This window comes from Penicillium rubens (genome assembly GCF_028828025.1).
Source record: "Penicillium rubens strain IBT 27055 chromosome Unknown utg000001l_segment0_segment0, whole genome shotgun sequence".
Lineage (NCBI taxonomy): Eukaryota > Fungi > Ascomycota > Eurotiomycetes > Eurotiales > Aspergillaceae > Penicillium > Penicillium rubens.
The window spans coordinates 1,181,717-1,198,004 of NW_026890599.1; the positions used below are offsets into that span (position 1 = coordinate 1,181,717).

Consider the following 16,288-nt stretch of genomic DNA (forward strand, 5'->3'; position numbering starts at 1 on the left):
AGGGGTTTGCATGGACGAACAAAGCCATTCAGGCTGATATTCGATTGGATCAGGTGCTAGGGCGCTTATCGTCCTCGGCCGCTTTACCGTTCGGGATCACGGTATCCGACGCAGATTGAGATGCATCTGCACCTTCCGTCGAGGCTACAGCCGGGCTATTACCGTTGGTGGCTTTGATTCCAGACTGAGCATTCATGTCAGCCGGGGGCTGCTGCTCTACTTGGGTAGGCGTAGATATTTGGTCAGACTCGGTGGAGTCTGGGCTGACGTCTGCGGTCCCGGTGACCTCAGGGTTCGGCTCCCCATTCAGCGACGTCAAACCTCCTTCGATGTCTCTCAGAAGACGCACAAACTCCTCCGGGACAAGGCCATTCTCCCCTGTCTTGGGATCTTCTGCAACAAGCCAGCCCTGGCCATGCCGGTATGAAACATAAATCACTTGGCCCTCTGTAAGAGGAAGTTCATTCTCATGCTCCCGTGTGAAGTCAAAAAGTGCAACGGCTTTTCCATGCATCTCTTCATCCGGGCAGCCAACGGCAAATTGATAGTCTCTAGAGTACCGGTTTCCACCGGGCATTTCATCTTCGGACTCGAATCCAGGGTCATGTTCATAACCCTGCTGGCCACCCGGGGCGCTGTATCCCATGATTGAATACCGCCCTTCATTTGCCGGATATGTCACGTACTCGCCACCTGGACCATCATCTGACGTGTCTCCATCATTTACATAATAAGTCTCACTGCCATCGGGGTTGATGCCAACGAGCATTCCGCGATCATTGCTTACCGCCTGACCAGTTCCGGACATGACTCTCTCATCTACAAGACCATTCATGTCAGAAGACTTCTTGCGATGACGCGAGGTCACAACTGGGCTATGCAGGTCTTCATCCTCGCTGTATGGCGGTCCATCCCCAAAGGACATAGCTGGCAACTGTTGGTGAACATGGCTAGTCTGAGGCTCCGTGGCCGATTGGCCTGTTGACCATCCACGAGATATATCCCACGAAGGTGGTGGATCGGAGAGGCGTCGATGTTCACTTGCTGGTGTGGAGACTCCGGAGGCGCGAGGAGGGGGAGGCCCGTAATGGAGGGGGTGGGTGGACGCGTAGGCGAAGTCTCGCACAAGAGCATATGGCAGGCTGGTATGGAAGATAGGGAACACATGGGAGCCTGGTCGCGAACGATTTTGTGATGCAAATGAGACATTGGAATACGTAGAGAGCCGATCCTTCGGATGCGTCGATGACCGTTTTACCGTCCCATCGGTGAGGATGGGTGGCAGGACTGAGAGATTGTTTGTGGACAAGATGTTCTGCGATGATGTGGGAGAGGACATCATGGTTGACATGGAGAAAGATCCAAGATCGAGTTCGGAATGAGGAATAACGGGGCGGATCTCAGAAAAGGAAATGTGGGGTTGCTCATCGGTCGCGTGGTTGGCGCTCTAGTTTCGCATTGCGATTGACGCAGTCTATATTATTGAGGTTTTTATCGCAGACAGCGGGTGTCCCTTCGGTTTGAACAAGGGAGGTATATCTTGTGATCGGAGATCGAGGGGATATTGGGTCCAGGTACGATGCAGCAAGCGCCCAATTCGTAAGGGGCCAAAAAATGATTCTAGGTTCGTGTGATTCAAACCAGGGGCAGCCCTTGAATGTCAAGCTTTTCGAGCCAAAAAAGAATGTTTATCCCAAGGGGCTCCGGTGTAGTTGACGGTGAATGGATGGGTAGTCGGCAAACACGAGGGAGGGGGGCAAATGTGGTCCGAGTGGAACGCCGAACCGCGATGGGGAAGATCTCACGATGAGAAGACGATATCAACGAAGGAAAAAAATCCAACAAGTTTGCAAGGTTTGCGTATGGAATGTCCGCCCAAGGTGGGATTGGTGAAATCGAGACCGTTGTTCCAGCCGTTTGTCCCGCGATCTCGAGGGTTGGGAATTGCTAAATATAGCAGAAAACTGCAGAAAGGGCCAATGTTAGATACAAATGTAACGGAGGCACAGCGCTTATGCGGGCAAGAATGTGCAGACCGCACGATGACAAGGATTAGGTCAAGGCCACATGGGAAATGGGAATTTGAGGAGAAATCCACTGAGTGGACGCTCGGAGATTGCCATACCTGTCTAGGTCGTAGGTCTGAAGTAATGATCAGCGCGTAGTTGGTTGGATCGGGCTGTTGGTTGTTGGGACTATCTGATTTATCGAGACGAACTGTAGCAAAGGAAGCAGCAGGAATCAGCCGATATGCAAGGCAGCCGCTTGAGAGTCACAGAGTTGGGCGTGTGTGAATGGGTGAAGCTTGAACCCGTCGAGAGTCACGTGTGACCCAGCCTTAGCGTGTTTCAAGTCTGGTTTCGTCCATTCCCGTTTGGGACTAAAAGGCTTTACCTATATGGGATTGTTCTACTCTGTACTCCGTACTTCAATCGCTTTCATGTTCATTTATGTATGCAGGGTATCCGATACATGGAGTCGGGTTACAACAGGATAACTAACTTACAATGGAATCAAAGGGTTGTCATTTTATTCAGATTTTCGGTCGCTTTGTCCTATCTTGGATGTTTCAGTCTTTCACCTCCAATTTATGTGGGTTGACTCCCAGCCATAAATACGGTGCTTGTGCTAATGACCCAGTCTGTCACTGTGACTGTTTTGGGTTCAACCCCTGTCGCGGCTAACGATGTGACAAATGTGGTCGGCTGAGATGATGACTGAGAGAGTGGCTCAGAGGATGGCTCAGAGGATGGCTCAGAGGATGGCTCAGAGGATGGCTCAGAGGACGGCAGAGACGATGGCAGAGAGGATGGCTTAGAAGATATCGGATCGCCAAGTGCATCGAACTGCGAAGGGATTGCAGCATTGTTGAGATCTTGCCCACTCTCATATTCGCTCTTGATCGCCTGCTTGCTGATCTTGTTCACCACGTCCACATCCATACAGGTGGTGTAGATCTCGGCCTTTCCATTGGGATACGTGGGATCACCACCTGCAGCGGTGGGCCAGTCCCACACCCAATAGAGCGTGTAGGGCTTCCCACTGGGAGCATCGGAGGGCAGTTGGATATCCTGCTGACACCAGAGGTCTGCTCCCATCTGCACATCTGCTGTGTGGGTGTACTTCGCTTGTCGAGTTCCCGATATCTCCCCGGAATTGACCTGGTAACAACGGCCATCGTCATAGTTCTGCACTGACAGGAGAACCCCCCGCCCATCGCCTCCAGTGCCATCTGGAGTCCAGGCTCCATGGACATCAAGGAGTTTCTCGCCTGTCTTGGGCTGTGTGGTGCCATATACATAAACAGTTCCTCGGTTTGGGGGCTTTCCGGGCTGAGTCTGAGGAAGTGTGACATGGCCGTTTTCCTGGTAGCGAAGGGCAATTGCCGCGCCAGCGCTGGCTTCGAGCCGAGGGCTTCCTTCTGACTGAGTCTGATCCTGCTGGGTGTCCTTGCACATTTTGTCGATTGGCAGAATCTGGGTCACATCTGCCCTTGTGCTAGGTGGAATCAAGTAGGTCATGGTAGTGTCGCTAAAGCCGGGTGTCGTGCGCATGTAGTTTCCTCGCGCATATCCTGGAGTGCCGACAAAGGTTCCATTTGGAGCAATGAGGGTGAGCTCTTCCACCCAAGAATGAGCGTATGTTGGGGTGTACAGAGCAAGGAGCACTATCAATGCGATGATCAACATCTTGATAGTGGTTTTGGATGTGTAGGATTCGAGGTCAAAGTTGTAAGAATGAGGGTTTGTGGACTTGAAAAGGACGGCGGCCAGCGGCGTCAACTGGAGTAGCTATTGCAGTATTTTTTTTTTTTTTTTTCTTTGATCATAGAGATGGGACAGAGGTGAGGTTGTTCAAGCGGGAAGTGCCGTATTTATTGAGTGTAGAAGATCGATGAAGCGGCCAGGTCGAAGGCTGCAACAATGGGCTTTGTTGATATGAATAGGATCATTGGTACGATAGACCTGTGACAATGAGTGTGAATAGAGAATGGATTGATTGTTAGTCTTCCACGAGACACCCCCAGGCGACAACGAAAATAAGGGTAAGAATAGTATGAAAAGGTCTCAAGGGAATCTGTTACACATAAAGAAACCATTGTCTGGCTCCGAGTCTTCGCACATAGCTGGGAAGGATCTGAGCCTGTTAGCAAACCGTTAATAGACCGAGATACAGGCCCAGTGACCTTATGGCATTCTGAACAAGGGAATGATTGGATGAGAGGGCTAGTTTTCGGGAGGTATTTAGAGTCACGGAATATTTTGAGACATTCTCGGTTCCGCTCCTGGCGCGTAGCAGTGACATCTGCAAGACTCTAGGTGCTCGATCTTCCAAGCTTGCAAAGTATGTTGCAAGTATGTTGCAGGCCTGCCGGTCATTGGCTCAGCAAGCACGGTCATTGGCTGATTCAGGGCCCCTGGGCGCTTCGCCGTCGGAGTCGAAATTAATTAAAGAAAGCCCGTCTAAAAGGAAACAAAGATCCTCTTTAGCGCTTTAATTTCTTGATTGCACTGTTTGTATTTTTTCGTTTCACTTGATCGCCTGCCATAGGAGCCCTATCCACAGAACACCCATGGACACAAATGATATTTCTGGTTTTATCGTGACCATCTTGTAACCACAAAGGTCTTTATATAACTCACAGACATAATGCACAACCCAGTTTCTCCGTTCCACTTAAGCTGCTAGTGTTTTTCGGTGGTCGTCACCTAAGGATTAAAAAGGCCTGATTTGCTGTAGAAGAGAGACCTTCTTGCCAAGCGCATATTCGGTATTCAGTCTTAGGTATAATTGCATTATTGTCCTAATAAGAATGTTAACTTAGGGACGAGCTATTAGAGGTATAGCACAAGAAATCGATCATCAGCATTTCGAGCATGAGAGGGTGTCTCCGAAGTGGAGAGTTGAGATGATAATATTCAGGATGATGATGATCCCATTGGAACATGCTAGTCCCTAAGGAGACGGTGATGTCTAGACGAGCCTTGATGGGCTAGATCGAAGATATGAATTACCTGTTATCCAACCGTACTGGTCTACTTCCGGTTCAGTCAACATTTGAAGGCAATGATACAGTCCAATTTACGATCAAATTGTTCCTGTTCGTATTAATGTTGATCATAGACATTCACTTAAATGGTAACACCTGATGTCTTGTCTTGGATACTACAAGCTGTGGTACTTAGTTGGAAGTATATCAGCACTCATCTAAGCCAGTCTGGTTAGTACCTAAGTCATTGTGATCTCTTGTAAGGCTCAGAGTTTAGGAATTAATATACATAGATTAGTTATGTAAAAGGCTACACAATCCCAGACATTGTTTATGGAGGATACTTTCCGACGGTGTGCGTGAGACTGACAGATATCATCGTGCCCGCTTTGCGCTATATGTATGTGAAATTCTCAGCTGACGCTTTTGCTTGGGACATATCTACGCTTACACATTCCAGTAGTTGTGCTTGTGTGGCTGAGCTTAATTTAATTCGCATAGTCCTCGTGTCAGTTATTTCTTCTCAAATCCGCGAGCATGTAGTGCACTATCGCGGGTGGAGCCTAGCATTGTGGTCAACTTGCACGATCGTGAACACGGTGGTCAAGATACCGCAAATGATAGGGCCATAGAACGGGACCCAGACAAGCTTCACCCCGAGAACATTAATAATACCATTTCCACTGTCGATGTATCAAGAAGTGGTCGCCTTTGATTGGGAGGAACAAGATGGAAATTGAGGGATGAGTCAGGAAAGCTACATGCTAGATATCGCGAATTGAATCTCATTAGGGCAATGGGGTAATCACAATCACTCCGTATCTATTGCAATTACGAGCGCAGTAAGCAGCCACCTGGGCGCTGGAAGGATGCCCCCGGTACGGGCCTGTGGGCTTATATAATGCTTAGTGAGTGCTTGGGGAGCCCAACCCCCGACTCCGGGGCCCTTAGCACAGATGCCGTGCCCGGTCTTACTGACCGAAAAAAGCAACAGGAGCCCTGGGAGGTGAGCACTAGCTAGCTAACTAACACCGAACCGGAAAGCCGCCTAAGGCACCTAAGGAGACGAGAAGTTCTGCAAATTCCCAAGCCGATTTACCGGAGTTGGTCGGGATTCACCGAGTAAACGATCTTATCTTTTCCCTCCTTTTCACTTGGCAAGCTCGGTTACCGAGTTTATTATGGATATATGGAGTCAATCGGAGAAGATGATTTGACTCAGAGTTATCAGATTTTTATCAGATTTCTCCGGAGCTCCACCGGGTGGATTCTCACTGGCATGGGAGAAATTGGGTGGACACTTTTTCGGACATGGACTCGCAGATTGGATGGCCACGATATCTTTCGGGTTTCCTCTTCAGACTAAGGGCAGTGTGGCTGACGTGGACGGAATAAAACCTCATTGGAATACAAGGCCAAGTAACCCTGGACGAGACGAGTGGAGTCTTCGCTGATCGTTCTCTCCCACAGTTTTGTATCACGTAAAGACGTCAAGATCAGAGAAATACATACTGTGTGTGGAAGTATCCTCCCGAAAGAGTCAAGAGAGTGTCAAGAGAGTTCAATTCATGCGTATATTGTGCAACGATAGTAAGGTTGTATGTTGTGTCCCGTGACTATACTTTAAAGATCGACATGGAAAAGCACAAAGAAATGCCTGTGTATCCAATAGCTCCAGATTCTTGTACTTTTGTACGAGGCACTTCGAGGCACTTCGAGGCACTTCGTACTTAGGGTGTTTTTTATTTGGAGAGTACCTGTGAACTTCACTACATATGTATTCATATAAATATTCCAACATTTCTATAGCAAGCCACTGCAATATATGTTGTATGCAAGTTTTCAATTAAATCTTGCAGCCTGGATCGTAAGCCTGGGAATTATCCCTTTAATGTCAGCTCGGGGATCCGGCTTATTATTGTTCTTCCCATTCTTCTTAACCCCTCTATTATCCCAATTTCCTCGATTTTTTCCCTTTGTTTCTCTTTTATAAAATACCAACATCCCCCAATAAATTACCTCGCAGGAAGACCCGATTCCCCACTGCTTGGTGGCTTGGCGACCCCCGTTGTCGGCGATACTTAATTCCAGCGGTCTCCGGCAACTTAGTATTTTACCTTCAGGGGGGCCCTTACTTTTTTTCCCTTTACGACCTCCAATTCCAAGGTGCCTTGAGCTTCTCGACTTCTACCGGTATGTGCATTCGTTTGTCTGGGTATGTCTGAGTCCAACTAAGAGAGGGAAAAAAAATTTAGCGGCACCTTGCCCAGTCCTTGAACACCAACTTGTGCAGCCCACATGCGGTCACAGAATTAGATCCAATTCAAAGATTCTCTCCTCCGGATTGGTTTTGGTGTAAAACGCCAATCCACGACGGCTTTCCTCGCAGGTTCTGGTCCTTGCGGACCGTCTTAAAAACCCCAACGCCTTCAACAGACGTCCTCACCGCTTCCGCGACTCGTCACCATGGCTACCTCGTTTATCTCCAAACGCCTTAGCTCAACCGAGGAAGAGCGCGAAACCCAACCTAGCTGGATCCGGCGTCACATTGTATCGGGCCTCCAGTCCATCTCCCGCCGGGCCTGTGTGCACCCTATTCACACCCTCGTGGTGATTGCCCTTCTTGCTAGTACCACCTACGTGGGCCTCCTTGAGGGCAGCCTGCTTGATACCTCTAAAGACCCTCAAAGCGTCGCGGGACAGGTTGACGCCGATGCCCTTCTCCAGGGAAGCCGCAATTTGAGACTTGGAGAATCAACTGCGTGGAAGTGGCAGGCGGAAGACGCTTGGACTGTCCCCCAGGTGAGCCAATTCCTCCTTTCTTTTGGGGCACCGAAAAAGAAATGCTGACTCAAGGGAATATTAGACCGAGAAGCCTGCTGCCCAGCACCTGGCTCTGACGACCCTCATCTTCCCTGACTCCACCAACCCTGATTCAACTGCCCCCGCAGCTGATGATGTCCCGATCCCTGCGAATATCTCTGCCAACTCTGTGCCGTACACCCCGAATCTCTTCTCACAATTTACCCATGACGCTTCCCTGGTTTACACTGTGCCTTTTGACCAAGTCTCGGAACTTTTGAGGGCCGTGCAGGAGATCCCCACCCCATCCACAGATGAGGATGAGGAGGAAGCCAAGAAATGGATCATGCGAGCTGCTCGTGGCCCGGCCTACGGATCCCGCAGAGCTGTAAAGCTCTGGATCGCGGATGCATGGAATTCCTTTGTGGATCTGATCAAACACGCGGAAACCATTGACATTGTTATCATGGCTCTTGGCTATATCTCGATGCACCTGAGCTTCGTTTCACTTTTCTTCTCGATGCGACGATTGGGCTCCAACTTTTGGCTTGCGGCTACCGTGCTCCTTTCTGGCAGCTTTGCTTTCCTTTTTGGTCTACACGTGACTACTAGGCTTGGCGTGCCTATCAACCTCCTCTTGCTGTCCGAAGGTCTCCCATTCTTGGTTGTCACTATTGGATTCGAGAAGCCGATTATGTTCACTCGGGCCGTTCTGAATGCTTCCGTAGACAATCGCCGACCTCGTCCCGGTGCTGCCCCTCGCCCGCTGACATCAAGCACACCGAGATCCATTCAGGACTCTATCGCAGCTGCAATCAAGGAGCAAGGTTTCGAGATTGTTCAACACTACTGCATTGAGATTGGTCTGTTGGCCTTGGGTGCGGCCTCTGGAGTTCAAGGTGGACTCCAGCAGTTTTGCTTCCTGGCGGCTTTGATTTTGTTCTTTGACTGCGTTCTTCTCTTCACCTTCTATACCACAATTCTCTGTATCAAGCTGGAGATTACCCGCATCAAGCGTCACGTGGCGCTTCGCAAGGCCTTGGAGGAGGATGGCATTACCCACACTGTTGCCGAGAATGTCGCCTCCAGCAACGACTGGCCTAGCACCGGATCTGGCGATGCGGAGACTAGCATCTTTGGTCGCAAGATCAAGTCGAGCAACGTGCGCCGATTCAAGATTCTCATGGTTGGTGGTCTGATCTTGATCAATGTTGTGAACATGTCGGCCATTCCTTTCCGGAACACCGGCAACGGCGGTCTGCTCTCCCGTTTCTCCAGCATCATGTCTCCTACCCCCATTGATCCTTTCAAGGTGGCAGAGAATGGCTTGGACACTGTGTATGTGGCGGCCAAGAGCCAGAAACAGGAGACTATCGTTACCATCCTGTCCCCGATCAAGTACAAGTTGGAGTATCCCTCAGTTCACTACGCAGCCCCTACCGACTCTGGTTCGTTTGATATCGAGTACACCGACCAGTTCTTGGATGCTGTGGGTGGCAAGGTTTTGGAAAGTCTGCTCAAGAGCGTTGAAGACCCTATCATCAGCAAGTGGATCATCGCCGCTTTGACTCTGAGCATCATCCTCAACGGCTATCTTTTCAATGCTGCTCGCTGGAGTATCAAGGACCCCGAGACTGCCCCCACCCCTCCCCTGGAGCCTGTGGCCGCACCGAAGGTCTATCCCAAGTTTGAACCAAATGAACAACAGTCAACCAGGACTGCCGAGGAATGCGAGGCCCTGCTCAAGGCAAAGCGCGCGCCCTTGCTTACCGATGAGGAACTGATCGATCTTTCCCTTCGCGGAAAACTTCCAGGTTACGCGCTGGAGAAGTCCATGGAGGATGAGAACTTGATGAGTCGCGTTGATGCCTTTACTCGTGCTGTGAAGATCCGCAGATCTGTGGTCTCCCGGACTCCTGCTACCTCTGCTATCACTTCCGTTTTGGAACACTCCAAGCTCCCCTACAAGGATTACAACTATGGTCTTGTCCACGGTGCTTGCTGTGAAAACGTTATTGGTTACTTGCCCCTTCCTCTTGGTGTCGCTGGTCCTATCAACATCGATGGACAAAACTACTTCATTCCTATGGCTACTACTGAGGGTGTCTTGGTGGCTAGTACGAGTCGTGGCTCTAAGGCAATCAACGCCGGTGGCGGTGCAGTGACTGTCCTGACTGGTGACGGTATGACTCGTGGTCCTTGTGTAACTTTCCCCACCCTGGCCCGGGCTGCCGCTGCTAAGGTTTGGATCGATTCCGAGGAAGGTCGGAATATCATTACCGCAGCTTTCAACTCGACCAGTCGCTTTGCCCGTCTCCAGAGTCTCAAGACTGCACTTGCCGGAACCTACCTGTACATCCGCTTCAAGACTACCACTGGTGATGCCATGGGTATGAACATGATCTCCAAGGGCTGTGAGAAAGCGCTGGACGTTATGCACAAAGAGTGTGGCTTCGAGGACATGTCCATCATCTCGCTTTCCGGTAACTTCTGCACAGATAAGAAGTCCGCTGCGATCAACTGGACTGATGGCCGTGGTAAGTCCGTGGTAGCAGAGGCTATCATTCCTGGTGATGTTGTCAAGAGTGTCCTCAAGAGCGACGTCGACGCACTGGTTGAGCTGAACGTCAGCAAGAACTTGATCGGAAGTGCGATGGCGGGCAGCTTGGGTGGCTTCAACGCTCATGCTTCTAACATCGTGTCTGCCATTTTCCTGGCCACTGGTCAGGATCCTGCCCAGAACGTTGAGAGCAGCAGCTGTATCACAACCATGAAGAAGTAAGATTTCTTCATCCCCACTTTTTGAACCTTGAGATGCTAATACGAATTTCATAATCAGCAACAATGGCAACCTCCAGATCGCGGTGTCTATGCCTTCCATTGAGGTGGGTACCATTGGCGGCGGCACTATTCTTGAAGCCCAGGGTGCTATGCTGGACCTTCTGGGTGTCCGCGGTGCTCACTCCACTTCCCCCGGCGAAAACGCGCGCCAATTGTCTCGTATCATTGCTGCCTCCGTTCTGGCCGGTGAGCTCAGTCTCTGCGCTGCGCTTGCCGCCGGTCACCTCGTCAAGGCACACATGGCCCACAACCGTAGCGCAGCCCCCACACGGTCCTCAACCCCCGTGTCTTCTGCCGTCAGCGCCACCCGTGGCCTTTCCATGACCTCCAAATAAACGATGACATGACCAGCTCTTCCTGGCCCGCAGCTGTGGGCCAATGTAAATGTGTGACTACGGCCCATGATTCTCCCAATACCATTCACTTTCGATGCAGACCCTGCGGCGGATTGCTCGCCTTGTCTTTGCCTCTGCGTCATAATGGGAGACCCTCTAAACTGACAGGAAATAATGTCAATTACCGACGCTCTCCAGTCTCCGGACAGGCCGGTGTTGAGAAATTATTCCATGCCAGTGGATCAACAAGATCCAAATGAGGCCTACTGAAGGCATCCCCCTTGGGAGGCCTAGAACCAACGCTTCAAAGCTTGCATGCGGGTATTGAAGCTGTTCTACATTGTGTACTTAATTGTTTCGGCTTTTGTTTTCTTTTTACACTTCCCATAGATATGACCGAAAGAATTTATCTGTTTTTCAAGCCTTCTTATAAATATATATAATATGGTTAGACAAACCCAGAAGCCAGATTGGTTTGAGATCCCACCCCAAACAAAGAAAAGGGCAAGATAAGAGTGACGAACTCGCGCCCGTGAAGGCCACGGTGTAAGCGCTGAAAGCTAAGGGGAAGGAAAGATGATGATATTGTCTAGACTATCTGCAGCCCTTAGGGGCGGTGATCACCTGACGCGTCACATGACGGTGACATCTGCCGCTTCCTAAGATCTCAACCGACCTCGGTTGATAACAATCTAGGTATATATTGAAGTCAACGAGTGAAGTTGGATCTTCGATGACACAAAACGATTGAAGTCACCGAGTGAAGTCGGGTCTTCGATGACAAATAAGTTTAAGTGCAAAGCACCGTAGATGAAAGGCAAGACCGAGCGAAGCTGTGTGTAAACGGAAGACAAATCAGACGGCAGCGGAGTCGTCTTGAAGAGGGCAAAGCAATGGGGAGTCAGGAGTGTCAATGTCATCCTGGGCTGGTGAACTGTAGTAGCTCACGGTGTTGTCCTCGTCTAGGTTAGGTGCCTGGCCTGTAGTGTTTGGCCTGTAGTGTTTCCGTCGTCGTCATGCACAGAGCTTTCGTCGGCGTCATTGACGGTCGGCAAGGTGACTTCGCGTAGGATTGGTTGTAATGCGCGTCGGTGCCATTCGGGCCTGGTAGCAAGTGTAACCGTGACCTTGTCTACCATTGCACAGTGTTCCTCATAGATGGATTCGAGCTCGTCACTCAATCGGAGCACGCGACGTGCTTCTGGAGAGTCGAGCATGTGGCGAATATGTGTCACGACTTGTGCAGATTGAGCAACACGATCAATTTGTGTGCAGTCCGCGGTAAGATCGGTATCGAAATCTCCAAAGATACGTCGAATCCTCTTGGTAGGCATTTGAGCTGCTGCGTCCTTACGGTTGTCCTGTCTATCGGAGGATGGTTGTGCGACGGGTGTGTCGTGGTGTGTCGTCGTGTGTGCTGGCGCCGGGAACGTCGTCAGGCACTTCGCTAAGGGACGACTCCGAGTCGTCGATGTTTAGTAGGATATGTGAAGAGGGGTGTCCGTGAGGCCCTGAGAGATTGCGTTTTCGGGTGACTGCGACACTCCTAGTGGTGACGTTGGGTTGGTTTTGCGTACCTATAGGGTTAGGATCCGAGGGTCGTCGCTCAAGAACAGTCGGAATTAGGCGAATGGCGTTATTGTCTTTGAAAGCTATAGTCGTTGCGCGGGTATAGTCGCTCTTCCGGAGTTCGTCCCAATCAGCGGACGGCATCGTAGCTGGTTGTTGTGCGAGGTGGGCGCTACCTTAGCCTAGGCTAGGATGAAATGCAATGATATTTGTGGGTAGAGAGAGGACCAGCATATTGTCGTGGTAGGTAAGTAAGAGGTTTTCGGTCGCGCAGCGTACGGTTGGTTTGACGTTAAAGTGGGACCAACCATAAGAGTCCGCGTCGATATAGAAGTTGTTTAGGCCAGGGGATGGCACCCTGTCGGGGAGTGCGACCACCTCACCGAAGTGGAAACCTTAGTGTTTGAGAGCATTGTGGCAGAGTTTCTTAGTGAGCAGCCAGATGTAACTACGAAGGTCAGAGCCAACCAAAGCATAGTAATATGCGAACACGGCGACGAAGGGGAGGCCAAAGGCCCATACTATAACCGGGTCGCCGATAGGCCAACGGTCAGGTTAGATATACCCGTTTAAATCAAAGTCGGCCGGCCACTTGGCATAGCGATTCCTTTTGGCGACGATGTCGTGTCCGATGACAAGGAATACTAGAGTGTCTGACAGTCGTCTTTCGGCGGGTAGAGCGATGAGCTTGCCGTTTGTGTCGTACTTGACCTCGTCGTAATACGGCAAAGCTACGTGACGTGGTCGCATTGTCAGTGCCCGCTGGGTATACTTGTTCATTGCGGCAATATGGGTCGTGTCCTCGCATACGTCATCCTTATCCTCGCAAAATCCTCGGCGAGGCTTGGATGGGCGCGTTGACACTTTCTTCGGCATGATGAAATGGAGTATGAAAGGTGTAAGGTAGGCAACGTAAAAGGTATCGAGGAAAAGACGATGACGAGGTATCAATATCAATAGAATATCAATAAAAGGTGGTAAAAAGTCATGAAACTGAGATGGGAAGTCAAGAGCGTAAGAATGGCAAAACGAATGGGTTGAGGGGAAGGAGGGTCAGTTGAGTAGGCAAGGAGAGCGAAGTGAGAGTATCACTACGCCGTCGTCGCTGACGCCTTGTTGAAGTCGTCTGCGTTCCTCAAACTCCGCGATCTTCTCTTCCGCTCACCATTGAGCTTCTTCCCTAGCTTCTCCTAACCACTCGATAAGGTTAAGACTGAGCAGTACAATTCCGCTCATCCTATGTCTATGACGCAGTGAGAATTACACATCATCAAAATGACTTCTCTCTTGTCTGAGGAAAATCCTCTTTTCATTCAACCCCCATCAACCCCATCAACCCCACCCACCAATCCCAGCAATGGAAGACCCCAATCCCGCGTCCTCTCTCATGTCAGGCCTTCCAGAAGGGCGTATCGTCCGGACCTTCTCTCGCATGAAGGCACTGCAAGTGGAGGCAAGAAATATTATGAAGTGGTTCGAGGACCATGATGACGGGAATCAATGGATTGTGGTGCTGGGTCTGCGACCAAACATCATCGAGAAGCTCGACAACCACAGCCTCGGGGAAGTGAACTATCGCTTCCAATGGGAACAGACCACTGGGCTTATTAAAGTCGTTCCTAGCGGGCCCCACGAGGGGGCGACGCATCAATTCTCAACTCTCGTGACGTCAAAGCTTATCGCTATGGGAATCCCCTCCCACGAGTGCCCGTGGTTCGGGTCGACGACGTACCGCCCTGACGTTGGCAAAGGAAAAGAGGGCGATAATATTTTTGTCCCACGTTCCCGTTGCCTGCCAACCTTCGGCTGGCCCACCCTGGTTATCGAAACTGGAGTCTCAGAGTCTCTCCCACGGCTCCGACAAGACGCCGCCAAGTGGTTCGCAGATTCCAACGGAGAAACCCGTTTTGTTATCTTGATTTCGGTGCGAAAGCGTAAGCTTTACTACGAAAAATGGCAGCTAGCTCCGCCAAATGCCAGGCGACCCCTCACACGCGCAAACATTAGGTCCCTCTGCGCGCAAGCCCCAAACACGCCGCCACTTGCTCCACAGCGCCCGCCTCTTCAACAGCCGTACTGTGCTAGCGAGGTCGAAGTGACCTCTACCGGGGTCGCCGGACAGCCTAACCTGGTGGTCGGCGCTCCGATGGTGTTGCCATTCGCCGCTCTCTACAACCGCTCCCCAGCAGCAAATGAGACCGACGTCGTGCTAAGTCAAAATGATTTTGCGGACATGACGGACCTTCTACTCCGTCTCTGAATTGCTCGTTATTTTTCCATCTGTCTTGTTTCTTATTTCGTGGTGCACCTTACGCTCTAGCAACACCTTTACACTGTTCCCCTCACTCTAATGATCCGCCTTCACTAGGTCAGTTGTTCCCGGGGCGTTTCGGTCTTTTCATATTGCTTCTTTTCGACGCGAGAACTGTGACATGCCCATATGATATCCCGTCCAATAGTCATATATCATCTTTTCCTTTCCCTTGGCTCTTAGTAGTTATAACTAGTAGCATATCCTAGCCGCGCTAAAGGTCAAAATCTATAGGTAACACTACGTACAAATTCTTCCACCTTTAAGTCCGTATATATTGCGTTTGGGCCTTCAACTTATGGTGGCGCAAACGGACCCTCCGCGCTCTACCGGCTATAGAACGTTCTACGGACGACTGCCAACCATATAATAGTAAGTTTACGCTTCTCCGCCCTATATATAGGCACCACCTAGGTATCTCGTGATCTACGACGTCGACGTTTTGGACGCTCGTCACTACGCTCCTTAACGAACCAAACCTCTCCGCCAGCGTCCATCGATGCCATAGCCCACGAAGGGTTCCGCGTCGAACGCTCGTAAAGCTCGGTTTGTAGCTATGCGCTTCGCCATCGTTCTTGGTTCAAGAAAAAAGCGTTGGTCATTGAGGTATACAACATAAGTGTAGCATATCAAATTTATTGTTGTTGTTTCTTGGACTGCGCGAATTGCGTAGCAATGAGGATTATGGTAGACAATTACGTTCCATTCAGTTTGGCAAGATGGCCGAGTGGTTAAGGCGTTACGTGAGTTTCCGCTGCAGTCATATCTCTTGTAATTTATACTAACAAATCAACAGGTTTAGGATATGTATAACAATACGTTATATATAAACGAACCGTAATGCGAAAGCGCGTGGGTTCGAATCCCACTCTTGTCAATTCTTTTTTATTCCTGCCCACGAAGGTACCTGGTATAATGCTATATTAATTTTATTCATATAAATAATATGGGTGAATGCCTAATTCTGCTCAAGAGGCACTAAAACAGGAAGAGAAAGCCATATCGCGCGGCCTAAAATCCCGATGAGCATACAGTCCTCGTTATCTTTAACAATAATGTATATTCCGGACACATCAAAAGTATCGCTGTCTCTAGGTAGGAGCAACTGTTATTACTAATTTAATGAGTTCCCTGCTTCAGATTCTCATGTCTATATAGAGCATTAATCAACTGGGTTTCACCCTATTCCTGCTGCTCTTAATAGCTTTAGAGTATACTCCGTAGAGGATACTCATATTAACTAGCTTCATTCTAAAATTCCCAAATTTCATCAAATACAAGGTGGGACTGGGGTACTTTTATACATGTACGGACAACATAGGTATATACGGTGTACAAAATTATGGGGCGCAAGGGCCTAGAATCGCCAACTCCTTTCTTTTTTGATTCTACTACGGAGTAATTTTATACAGGTACTCCGTACATATGTGTACATATGTA

At 49.9% G+C, this 16,288-nt stretch overlaps 6 protein-coding genes across 6 annotated transcripts; 2 read left to right on the plus strand and 4 right to left on the minus strand.

Moving 5' to 3' along the window:
- Positions 1–49: 49 nt before the first annotated feature.
- Positions 50–1,342, minus strand: N7525_000487 (adaptor protein NBP2; the record flags this gene model as incomplete). The annotated part of the gene is made up of 1 exon (XM_002562307.2): positions 50–1,342. The coding sequence occupies one exon, from the start codon at positions 1,340–1,342 to the stop codon at positions 50–52; it is 1,293 nt and encodes a 430-aa protein (XP_002562353.2).
- Positions 1,343–2,588: 1,246 nt separating this feature from the next.
- On the minus strand, positions 2,589–3,689 carry N7525_000488 (uncharacterized protein; the record flags this gene model as incomplete). The annotated part of the gene is made up of 1 exon (XM_002562306.1): positions 2,589–3,689. One exon carries the CDS (start codon positions 3,687–3,689, stop codon positions 2,589–2,591), a length of 1,101 nt encoding a protein of 366 aa, XP_002562352.1.
- Positions 3,690–7,456: 3,767 nt separating this feature from the next.
- hmg1 (HMG-CoA reductase) lies at positions 7,457–10,968 on the plus strand (the record flags this gene model as incomplete). The annotated part of the gene is made up of 3 exons (XM_061211587.1): positions 7,457–7,792; positions 7,857–10,570; positions 10,632–10,968. The coding sequence occupies 3 exons, from the start codon at positions 7,457–7,459 to the stop codon at positions 10,966–10,968; spliced, it is 3,387 nt and encodes a 1,128-aa protein (XP_061070813.1).
- A 962-nt stretch (positions 10,969–11,930) lies between these two features.
- Positions 11,931–12,681, minus strand: N7525_000490 (uncharacterized protein; the record flags this gene model as incomplete). Its single annotated transcript, XM_061211588.1, has 2 exons — positions 11,931–12,415; positions 12,546–12,681. 2 exons carry the CDS (start codon positions 12,679–12,681, stop codon positions 11,931–11,933), a joined length of 621 nt encoding a protein of 206 aa, XP_061070814.1.
- A 411-nt stretch (positions 12,682–13,092) lies between these two features.
- N7525_000491 (uncharacterized protein) lies at positions 13,093–13,413 on the minus strand (the record flags this gene model as incomplete). The annotated part of the gene is made up of 1 exon (XM_061211589.1): positions 13,093–13,413. The coding sequence occupies one exon, from the start codon at positions 13,411–13,413 to the stop codon at positions 13,093–13,095; it is 321 nt and encodes a 106-aa protein (XP_061070815.1).
- A 481-nt stretch (positions 13,414–13,894) lies between these two features.
- On the plus strand, positions 13,895–14,797 carry N7525_000492 (uncharacterized protein; the record flags this gene model as incomplete). Its single annotated transcript, XM_002562302.2, has 1 exon — positions 13,895–14,797. One exon carries the CDS (start codon positions 13,895–13,897, stop codon positions 14,795–14,797), a length of 903 nt encoding a protein of 300 aa, XP_002562348.1.
- Positions 14,798–16,288: the final 1,491 nt, after the last annotated feature.